At 36.7% G+C, this 12,605-nt stretch overlaps 1 protein-coding gene across 4 annotated transcripts in view; it reads left to right on the top strand.

Annotated features, from left to right (window-relative positions):
- The window catches only part of LOC124307332 (protein groucho-like), a 66,614-nt gene that overhangs the window by 22,675 nt on the left and 31,334 nt on the right, over nucleotides 1–12,605 (top strand). For 3 of the 4 annotated variants that reach the window (XM_046768888.1, XM_046768889.1, XM_046768887.1), the window contains exons 3-4: nucleotides 4,335–4,398; nucleotides 9,478–9,522. In XM_046768888.1, the coding sequence (XP_046624844.1) occupies nucleotides 4,335–4,398; nucleotides 9,478–9,522 (109 nt within the window). Of the gene's footprint in view, nucleotides 1–4,334; nucleotides 4,399–5,937; nucleotides 6,002–9,477; nucleotides 9,523–12,605 lie in introns of all 4 variants that reach the window. The other variant, XM_046768886.1, reaches the window with a different exon arrangement.

Raw genomic sequence — 12,605 nt, 5'->3', positions numbered from 1 at the left:
TTTTCGTCTCTTTTTTCCCATCATTCGCATATTTGCGCAACATCAGATGCCGCCATGTAATTAGCCAAGACGTGGATGAAATTGAAAGTACTAAATCCGAAGGTCATGACAGATTGCGAATTTGAATTTCTGTTGTTTAGACGTGGAAACGCAAAACTTTATTTTTTATTAACATTCGATTTTTTTTCTTCGAGTTCTTGACACGGTGTTTGATATCGACTTTCTTTGTACCAAAACCATACGTATCTTTGCGACCGTAGAAAAGCAATTGAAACATTTTGTATCAATGAAAGGAAAAAAGTCCAACAATTCCAGAGGAAAACAAATCGTGCATCGGTGTCAAGAATCGTGTGAAATTCTGTATCTTGACCTCATCCTGATCTCTGGTAAATATCCCGGCTATTTAAATACCCAACAATTTGTTTCACCAGCTCGAGTACAATTTTTACATATGTACGTACATGCGAAAATAAGCAGAAAGGAAAATGTCATTAGATTACAGAGCGCGATTAGATTAGATTGTTGAATAAACGTTGTAAGTGAATGTGACGACGAAAGATGCAAACATACTTAGTTATTAATTATTGTGTAATCGAGAAATGCTTTAGGGGGAAGTGACGAACGTCGCGTCGTGTGTGCGTTTGTTATAAATTTATCTTTTCATCGCAATACGTAACGCATGGTGAAACAAAACAATTTTCAACTGTTTCCAGGTCACCAATTATGTAGATATTTTGACCGTTCAATTTGCCCTATAAAGAGAAAATTATGGAAGAAAACATGTATAATTCAATTATTATATTATTCATGCCACTCAATAGTTATACAACATTTGTGTGCTGTAATTACAATCGTTTTTTTTCCTGTTTCGGTGCGGGAAAGTCCGAGGCAAAACGGTCGGTAAGATCAAAAGTCTTGAATATATTTTTTGATAACAGTCGTTCACGTTTCTCGATGTTTTTCAGAAATAAAAACACAGGGCGGAAAATCGAGCTAAATTATTCATTGTAAAATGAATGCCCGTGTTTCCTTAGTTCGAAACACATCGGAATACTCTAAAATTATAACGTTCAACCTGAGTGCCTGTTTTGCCTCGAATTCCCTGTATTGGTTCTAAAAGATGAGATGTTCATTGAAAATTTACTTTCATTACAATTTTTGACCAATACTCTGCTCTTTTAAATGCCATGCGACGAGTTTAAATATTTCGTAACGATATTATACATACGTTGGTTCAGTGTGTATTAAGTATTGCAAAATAATGATTGAATTTACGCAAAATGACTGATAAACTAACAATAAGTTGTTCAAGAATTGTAATGCAGGTAGATTCTACAAGAACATCAGTCGTTGTTAATACAATCTTACGCATGATATTGTGTTGACTACAGAAATAAATTAAAAACGTCATTCGTTGCAAAATTCCTGGATGACGAATAAAATTGTTTCAGCAAACATTATTGTTGTTGACTTGAATTTTACATAATTGTTTGAGGTAAAATAAAAAGCTTGTAGTTTCAGCGACGTTTTATTTCAATTATTTCTTTATATTAAATATTTTTGTTACTTCGTGTATCTTTTTTCAATACCGTAATAATAATCACATTTCCCGCAAGGCGTTGCAACAGACGTGCAAACTATGTAAACGTCTATTTTCGGCTTACACGTATATAACTCCCGTGTGCCTATTAGACAGATTGAGTATGCAAGAGAGCGTTACTTCGAAGCTTATGATTCATAGGCAAAATATTAGACACGTGTCTGATAAATCCTCGTCCGTAATACAACGCAACGCGTAAGCCGTATTACAGTGTCCATATTTTCTGTGTAAACATATTCCTGGCTTGTTTTACACTACGCGCTATTGTTATCAGTATACATATAACTTTTATTATATGTATACCTCTGTCGTATATCCTCCTTGCCGTCCGTTAGAAAAACGTGTAACGCGACCGAAGACGTGCAACTTGTTTGTTTGTCTGCTGCAACGTCGGATAAAGCGCATAGATTTTATACACTTAGCGTATAATGAGACACCCAGGCAATTATCGTTGGTTTCTTTACCATATTTTGTGTTATTACGAACGAACGCCTTACCGCAGTAGGGACCCCGTAAATAACTAGTTCCGAAAACTACGGTACTGAGTAAAAAATGAAATTGAGCTTTTTGGTTGTAATCAGAAGATTTGATATATATGATACTATTCTTTTTTTATTATGATCATTCGTACCATATTTTCTTATAACTTTTACGATCGTTTGATGTCGGCGTAACGGTAAATTGACGTTGTGGCCTTACTTGACTGACGAAATTCAGTCAACTGACAATAAACGTAAAGATTTAACGTTACGGTCACCGTAAGGGGTCGTCCATAAACTACGTTGCCAGTTTGACGGGGGAGTAAAACCAGCTAGTTTACCACGTTTTCCTGTGATTCCAGCAATATTCAACCCGTCATTGTAACGGTACCCATTGGACCGGAATTTTCTAGTAACCCTAACAGATTGAATTTTTCACATTGACGTATGATTACATTACTTACTTGTTACAGCTTGACGAATGTTAACCTTCGATCAGTTATCCAAATTTTCAATGAAATTACGACTAGATTTTTTTTATGTCTTCAAGAACGAAGACTGGGGTCCCTTTTTGCAATAAAACGTTCACGTATTTTCTTTTCAGAGCAATATCATGTACTCAGAAAAAAAATATCTCAGTTTACCAATAAGTGTGTTTATATTGGAACTTGAGCGGATAAATTATAGACTCATTGGCATTTATATTATCATCAAATGTAGAAATCATCAACCGGTGATATACCAACGTATAATATTTTTTGCCAAGTTGACAAGTAATATTCTTTAAATATAATTAATGAGATTTTTTTTCCGAACGAACATCATTGCATTATTATATATTATGTGTCGTGAAATTTTTCATACTTTTCACACGGAATGAAACTGTTTATCCTTGAATCTTGACAACGTATTTCCGTGTGTAAAGTGCCTTCGTGTGACAAATAATGGGGCTGTAAGACGTGGAAAAAAAAAATTGTACCCCTAGAATTGGAATCAGTGCCGCATACGAACGGATTAGGGTGACGTTGTTAATTGGCGATAATTAGACTCTTTATTTTTAGAAATGAGCGTCACTATCGGTCTCGCGATCGGAGGTTTAAGGGGGTATTCTAGTCTAGAGGCCCGAATTTCGAGCATTTTTTGACGGTGAATAAAATAAAAGCTATTGATATTTTTACTATCCATTTTTTTATCATTTATTTATTTATATATTAAGAGCACACAAAATGAATTTAAAAACAAAAAAATAAATTTTCATGGAATTATGCGTCCTTGAAGTGGAAGGGGAAAACAAAAGGCAGTATCCTCGTCGCCACGATTTCTACCCTTGTGGTCATCAGAAAAAAAAAAAAAAAAAGATTATTAATCTACATAAATGCAGCTATCGTACTAACCAAAAAAAAGTCGAAAAAAAATTTTTTTTTGCCAAATTACGGCTGTCCGAAAAAAATACGTTTTTTTTGACTTTTTTGGACGTTTCTGAATTTTTTAAAAATAGTAAAAATTATTATTTCGTTATAATAATGGTTCGTGCGATAGAGACATGTATTGAGAAGATTCTCACCAAATTTCAAGTAAATCGGTTCAATAGAACTTGAGAAATCATGTCAACCGTTTTGAAAAATGTAGTTTTGAGAAAAACGCGTTTAAAGTATTCGTTCCAGCCGAGCCAGTATTGAAGACGTGTCACTAAAATAGCTATATCTCTGAAAATAATTGAAATTTTGACTTGTCCTTTCAAGGACACATTCTTAAAAGGTTAAGCTTTGAAAATATAAAAAAAAAAAAAATCGATTTTTTCAAATTTCTACACTAGAATACCCCCTTAACATCAGTGACGTGAACGTCTTTTTATGCTTTTTATGATTACACCGTGTAATTTTCATTCAGTATTACGTACAAACAGTTTGAAGAGTAATCCTGATTAGCTTTTCTCCGCTTTCTCTTTCTCAATTCACATTTCTCGCAGCGATTGTTCATTAATGTGGCGATAAAATATTTATATTCATCTTACAACCCCATTTCACGACATTCTAATACGTATACAGTACGTAGTTAGCTGTTATGGTAAAATATTGTTTTTTTTTTTTTTTTTTTTTTTAATACAGTGTTTGTTACTTGTGTTTTTCTTGCTAATTTTTCTCCCAGTATATAGTATATAACAGGAATATTTGACCCGTCATGTCAACGAGAAATCTCAATTTACGCCTTCTCTGATGTTTTTCTTTATTTTAATCAATTTTTCCTCCCAACAGCTTAAAGCTTGAATGCGACAAGCTGGCTACAGAGAAAATCGAGATTCAACGACACTACGTCATGGTGAGGAGACAGAGAATTTGAGCGAACAAAGCTTTATCATTTATTCTCTATACTATGTGTACATATTTATGTTATATATCGTGTTATATGGATGCGCATATTTACTTGCCACGTATCTCTAACGTCTATCTAACACAAATCTCCCAATGCATACATGTGTTTATTATTTTGACATTGTTATACATACACGCGTGTATGTATATATATATATATAATTCAATATGCATACACGCATTTGCATACCTCATTACATTTGATGATTATATCGTTACAGAGATTTTTGCTATGCGATATGCTGGTCAAAGTCTTACGCATATCACACGCAGACACAGACACGAGGTCTTCTTTGTTGACTGGACTTATTATACTCTTTTCGTCAATCTCTCAGATTATTTTTATGATTTCAGAGCGACGAAAGCTGTGTAAAATTTTTTACGCGAGTTTTTTTCACACGCAATCATTTTTGAGACGTTTTTATTCTTTGTCTCAAATTCGATTTTTTAGAAACTCACTAAGTCGTTGCGCGAAACAGTTGGAAATCTTATCGAAGTGAATCATGATTACAAATTTTCAACGATTATGAAACTGTAATCTTATATCAATAATACTTTAGATTCTTTCAAATATATTTGTAAAAAATCCGAGAGTCCGACGAACAAAATGTCAGTCCAGTTGAGAAAAAAATGTTTTCACACATGCTACAGCATGTTCGTGTTTTCATCTATTCTGTACACTGGTTTGATTGAAATTTACATTTATAAGAAGAAGAACTTTATTGTGTATACCTTGATCATATCACACATGTGTGTTTTGGACGAGTCTGAAGTTAGCAGCCAGAGTTAGCGACCAAACGTGTTAAACTTCTTGGAAATAGAAAAAATGCACTTCGATTTTATCCTCATAATTCCATAAAAGTATCGGGGCTTCGAGGTGTTTAACAAAATTTTGTCTTTCTTCACTTCATTACCCTATGCGAATGAATATTAGAACGTTTGGCTGCTAATTTTGGCTGCTAGCTTCAGCCGCGTGTGTTTTGGCCCACTAACCAGTGTTTGAATGAGCTTTTTAGGAACAGGTACTTTTGTACTTACCCTAATCCTGCTGCTTATTATTATTATTATCATCGTCATCATTGTCGTCGTTATTATTATTATTATTATTATTATTATTATTATTATTATCCTTTTAATAACGGCACCTACACGTGTGTATAAATTATACTATGTACATGCGTACCAGCATATTATATTTCTTATTTACCATTGTTTATTCTTTTTCGTTTATTCTGATTCGTCGTTTGATACCACACGTCAGGTTTGGTACTAATAATATATGTAGATCCGTTCGACCTCTGCACTCTAACCCTCGAACCTGTAAAATACAACGTCTCTGAAATACGATGGCTCGAAGGCAGAACAAAAATAATATCACCCGATAATGTTGATTTATGCGGCGAATTGACGCCTTGCCTTTGAATGATTTTTTGTTAACTTAACTGTACTAATACGCACGTTTTCCCGCATTTTTCGTTCTGTCCAGCATTAAAATGGAGTTGGAGAAATTGGCTCAGGAGAAGACAGAAATGCAGCGGCACTACGTCATGGTGAGACACTGTCAATCAATAAATTACATTATTTAATTTGTCCGGGGCGTGTTTTGTTTTTTTCTATTTTGCTCAGCTCTTAATTTGTTTCGTCGTTCTTCTTATTCTACACTTTTTTTCCTTTGTTCGAGTACGAAGGGTTTCTTATTTCTAATGACCCGTTAGAATATTTGAACAGAAAAAAAGTCGCACGCGACACGAACGAGAAATCTCACATTGGCAGTCGTGTTTTTTCAACGGAAAACGACAGTTTTCACTCTCGAATTTTGTTGTTCGAATGATCTTAATAACGATTGAATAACAGGTGTTCCTAAGTTCGACGAATTTCTACGGTGTCAAGTTTTCATACAAGAAGTGCTTCTTTCCCAATTTACCAAATCTGAGAGTCGTGGTATTTTATAAAGTCATAGAAAACTTTGTCAATTCTTTCAATTTCACGAAGTCTCTTTTCATTATCGATGTAAATTTTGTTCGTTCAATTTTTAACAATCGACGACGAATACACGTCACATGAATCGCTTCACTTTGTAACAAAGTATCATTTATTAGCGAAGCTGATTCGTGATCGCGAAAAAATTTGCAAGACGATTAATCTTATACAGCTAACTATCAAACTTGCTGACAGAAAACCGTCGTGGAAATTGTATTATCACCGCAAAATATTCGCATGCGTGTAGTATATTATACTTCTTCAATTCGCACGGCGATTATTATTGTAAACTGCAGGGGATCGTATAGATCGATTAATAGGTTTATCGCATTACACATAGTATGTATGTACATATATATACATATACACATACGTATAGGTGGTGACTTCGCATGCACTTGGGAGCGAGAAGACGATCGGAGAGCATTTGACCCGGCATAATATCGAATTCCTCCACTACACTCGCACTCACTCGGCATGGCTTGGCTTGGCTTTCATAATTATCGTGTATATCTATAATAGTTATCATATAATGTCCGTGACCGGGATATATAAATTGAATAACAGGTAACGTACATAGTTTAAATAGTATAGGTGGTACGGTACTACAGATACGTGATCGTTTCTTAAAATATCAATTATGCGCTCTTGTGTGCTTGTTTTTTTTTTTTAACTGACAATGAAATCAAATCAATCAAGTAAGTATATGCTACATGCATATGCACACATGAGCACGTAAATACAGTGTACGTACAATTTATCACGTATCGCGTATGCGAATATGCAACGCTCACTTCTCTTCTAACGTACATACGCCTATAGTGTTTATGCATACGTATAGTGCTCATAGCGGAGTATTTAGCAGCAAAGTCCTGATTACCGTTATCACGATTTATGTCTCCAGTCACGGCATCGTATTATTATAATGACCAATTCAACTGCGATGGTGATTGATGCAGTTGTAAGTATTCAAATCTCAATCTTTGTCATTCGTTGTCGACGTGGGTTGGCAGCTTTCGTATCACGTTTTACCTGTAACCGAGAGGAAACGGGGAAAGTCAACGGGCGGAATCAATCGACACTAAATTAAAAAAAAAGTCAGATTTAGAGGGTGTGAGTTCGAATTAATGTATTATAAAATTGGGAAATTGTTTTTGAATTATTTTGTGTCGATTTGAGGGGGGTTAGTCGTACAATTCATTGCGCGAATTATGGGTAATTGAAGAAAAAAAAACCTTTCAATTGTCTGATTACAACGTTGTGCTCCGATTATTTTTCAGTTGTACAACATTGCATTGCGCAACCATCCGTCGCAGTTGAATTGACGTCGTCGACGTCACGTGGTGACAAACAATAATTTTCATTCAAGCACAGGTAGCATCTCGCGTTTGTGAGGTAGAAGTAACTTTTCATATCAATACCGATAGTATGTAACTTTTCTTCGTTGAATGCCTAATAAATAGAAAAATTTCTCGAGATTGTATAAAAAGATTTGTTTGTACTTGATTCTCTTGTGGGTAAAAAAATAAATAAAAAAAAACGGAAACGACGATTCCTTGTTCAATACATATTCGTTTGACATGAGAAAACATTTTTAGTCATTACATATTTATAATTACCGGAGGACGAAGCTGGTAATCGAAGAACGAATATCGGTATAGTTCGCACCCTACCCAACGGTTCAGAATCCATTAAACTGGTCTTTCGCATCGTTCGATTATAGTAAAAGCTCGAGTTTCTTGATATTCAATTTGATTTCTTACAACGGAATAAAAGTTGCGCTGCTGCAACAGACATCGACGGATCCATTCGATCCCTTTTCATACGGTTAATCTTCAATACCCGGAAGTTTTGTATTCATTGGCTTTCGGAATACGAGCATATGTTATATTATATTCTAGTAGCGCAGATATTCACGCAAATGAAGTTGATGTTAGTTGACTACGAGACTAACACGTAATGGGGGTATTCCGTTGCGGTGCGAGTTCTTTTCTTTTGAGAAATTTTGTAATAAATTGATTGAAGAAAAAAAAAGGAAAACCCACAGAATAAGGGCATAAGCAGCAGAATTTGATGATTTAAATTACGTCATCTTTGTGTATACAACTCGGTATATATTGTGAAGTTTGCGACGAGTTGCGATCGTCATCTTTTGGCACGGGATCACACACGGTAGTTTTTGTAACACGGGAATGAAAAGTGGCGAGGCTTTGCTTGGTAGTTTTGCGGGACACGAGTGGTCGGTCGATTTGTTCGCCCTAGGGACGAAAGTGAAGCAATTGTGGACCGCGCATGCGCGAAACTTTATTTACGACACTGAGGTGAAATTCGCAACGTTCATTCTGCTAAACTGCTGCGCAAAGCCTCATTTTTCATGCACGTGTGACAAAAATACAATTTTCTTATGTCGTATCTGACACGTTAAATGTTCTTGTAATTTCTGCGACTCTTCAAATCAGCTTATACCCAAATCTTACCTAATAATTCAGAGAATCTTTGCTAAGTATAGATTTTTGGTTGTAAAACATGTAAGAAAAACGAGATAATTACGAGGATCGGCCTGTGGTTGAATATTGTATATACTTTGTATACATTGCATGTATACCTATATATATATTTGCATAAATACGCATGTTTTTCCCGCACGCCATCACAAACCTTTCGATCAATTACCAATCTATATTATCATTGGTCTCCAGTCGATTTGTGCACTTGTTTACTATTTCCTTTTTTATTGGTTTCATATTGTCCCTAAATTTTTAAATAACGGAAAAACTCGAGGGAAGAGAAAATAATTTACCCCCGTTGAATAAAGATAATTTTTTTTACCGAATTAGAATCTTGTCAATCGATGTCAAAACACGATTCAAAATTTCATCTATCAGTTTTGGCAGAGAATCATTTTCAAGAAAAACAATTTTGCCAATGATGTTGAATGGCAAGTTTGGTGAATGTTTACGGGAATATTGATTACAGCATGGACACAATTTGACTGGAGACTCCGGTGGAGCTTTGCTTGCATAATTAATTGTAATTTGTGTTTCAGTACTACGAGATGTCGTACGGACTCAACGTGGAAATGCACAAACAGGTAAATATAGTTTACGTAACGATTCATCAGCCATTATTTATTCCTGAATACCATCTATAATGTAGAGACATTATGTGATATGTAGTTAGTAAATTATAATATGCGTTTTAAGTATAATATCTAGTTAAACCCATTTTGTTCACTTACATATGGAGCATTCTACTTCAATTCAACTAGGGTCTGACCTTCACCCTCTTGGATTTGGTCCGCGATTTTATTCAAATTTTTTATACCCTCCCCGGCACCCCCAGAGTCTGACCATTTAAATTATAGTCGGAATATTTTTGGTTTTGGTTACAGAATTTATGTAATGTTTTTTTCATAATTTTCACAAATGTTGCTATTATTGTCAATATATCATCGTTTCAGACACTCGGAGGGTTGCGGGGAGGGTAGAACAAGTCTGAAAAAATTATTCTCGATATTCCCGGGAGTAGGGTTATCTTTTTCGATGTACCTTCGTCACGAGCAGCAGCTTATGCTGCGTTCTACTCTATCGCAGCGAATGGTAATAATCTCAAACGATTTTACTTAGGCAATTTTATACCATCGTGTTGGTAATAAAATTCTCTATATTGTCATAGAAATTTCAATGAGTATACAGATGGGTGTAGGTATAATAGCATCCACTCACCTGTTTATACCTGGTAACCCTGTAGTAGGGACCAGAAAAAGGTAGGCAACCAACCTTTTGCATGTACCTTTGTACTGACGCTTCGTAATTTCGATCAGTGTTGATTTCGTTTGGTTACCGAATAGGTGAAAAAGTTGAAAAAGACATTCACCGCATTAATTTTAATTAAGGGCAGCCTGGACCAAATTTCGTTAGGCAACCAATTCGCGTTGTGTTTCTTCGTGTACTATAATGTAATGCATTAACCATTACTTTTTCAATTCATAATGAAAATAATTTAATGTTGTAATGGAAATTATTTCCATTACGAATTGAAAAAGTAATGGTTAATGCATTACTTTTTCATTAAAAAAATTGCAACCCTGATCTGGATGGGTGTAGGTCGTCCTAAGCCCGTATCCTGTACTGTAATATTAAATCCGAGCCCCGATGGCGCGAGAGTCACAGGGCCGTATAATTCAGGAAACTATAATCGCGTGTCCCCTTTCACGCGGTTCAGGTCGGCGTTAAAAGTCACGATTTATCATTGACTGGCGGTCGTTTCACCCACGCCAATTATCCCCATACGTCAGACGAAAGTCCCCTGCTGTCATGGCCGTACGGAATTACGGAACCCGCACCCGCTTCATTCGGACGCGGTCCCGTTGATTGGCTTCCCCTAATAAGACCAAGTGGCCGGAAAGAGCGAGGGATCCCGCATGACGTAACTCCTTCAGGCAGGCGAAGGGGGGCGATGATGAAAAAGTGTCCCCCCATGGAGAGAAGAGGTCCGCTGGTTCCGACGAGTGTCTGCCGCCTTTTATTGCTGACTCATCATCTTGAAAACGTACGTTCGTTTGCGTTGCCTACCCTGCGATACTCATCAAATCGCGTTTACAGTGCAGCCAACTCGATACTTTTTAGCCATCCAAGTATCATCCTCTTCTCTACGAACAGTGTGAATTAATGACGATAGAACGGTCCGTCGTCTGCTGTAGTTTAATGCGCATGCGCTAAGATCGGAGAGCAATTGCTTGTCAGGGGGACCAACCGTCAGAAATTTAGCCGACAGTTCGTCGTGATACATGTAACTTTAAAAATGTTTACAGCAGTTGATGTTGGACACTGTTAAAATTTTTGAGGTTATCTTCATGACGGTTGGTCGTCCTGACCAACAACTGCTCTCGAATTGTAGCGCATGCGCATTAAACGATAACAGTCGACGCACCATTCCGTCCTAAGCAATTCGTAGTGTATATAAAACTCACCGTCTTTCCGACTATTCTACGACTATATATTTAGCAACAGAATAGTTACATATCTGACACGTGCAAGAAATTTTTTTATGTCGTTTGCAAATCGTGTATATGACGTGTTGATTTCTAATTTAAAATTATTATTGCAATGATTTCTCACACGAGGTATTGCGCGAGAATCGAATCGATCTCATATCCGATCTCTGGGATTATCATACATGTATGGATATTGTAGATCATCGGCAGCTTTGATTTTATCGAGGACAGGCTTTTCTCGACTTATCCGCGTCTGGTGTAGAAGTCTACATTAGAGATAAGGGTTATACGATCGAATCAATCAGTCGATCCGACGCTTTGTAATCTTAATCCTTCTTACAATATCATCGAACCAACTGCGGAACGAATCGGCGGACGTTGTCTCGAGGAGAGTTCATTAGTGACGGGCTTTTTTTTACTTGTGACTTCGTGATTCGATTCTCCGCGTGGGAATCGATACACCGCCGATAGAACAAATCAAGTCGCAACATCAAACGTTTACCGTCGTCAATTAATTCCGGTTTGAATTTTAAAGCGTCGATCAAAGGCAGCACCTGGTCAGTTCAGTCGATGTTTACCGAGTTTTATTAAATTCGAGAATTCGGTCTTCCTCAAATTCCGAAAGTATTCTCGTGATGAATATCAATAAATTCCTCGAGTTTGTACAAGGGATTCGCCTATGATGGTGGAGGGAGTCAACATATCGCGTGTAGCTTGGCTAGTTTCCAAGCTAAGCAGATATCAATTTTCGTCTCTCTCTCTCTTTCTCTCCCTCCGCATTTCTCGTACCTATATACCGAGCCTTTGTTTTGACGAGAAAAACGGGCCAGGAAGCTGGCAAGAAGAAACGGTTAATCTGCACCTCGGGGACCCGCGCCTTCTGGTTGTTGTTATTATTAGTACGGGGGTCGGAGTGTCGCACTCGAGACTTAGTGGCTTGTTTGCAGAGCGCATTAAAGAGATAAACGCGGAGAGTGATATCTGGGCAAATATTTACTCGCCGCAAGTCATCCTTCCCCTTGTACTCCTCCTCTCTTCTCCCCGGATGATCGATAAGCCGGAAGATCCTAGAGCCTCGTAGACCAGTTTCTATAAGCGCCCACATTTACTATACTATACTATACCGTACTGTACTATACTAGAAATGTAAATACAGATACAGAAATTACCCTACGAAA

Source organism: Neodiprion virginianus, chromosome 6 (genome assembly GCF_021901495.1).
Source record: "Neodiprion virginianus isolate iyNeoVirg1 chromosome 6, iyNeoVirg1.1, whole genome shotgun sequence".
In the NCBI taxonomy this organism is placed as follows: Eukaryota; Metazoa; Arthropoda; class Insecta; order Hymenoptera; family Diprionidae; genus Neodiprion; species Neodiprion virginianus.
This window is presented reverse-complemented; position numbering and strand designations above follow the sequence as displayed.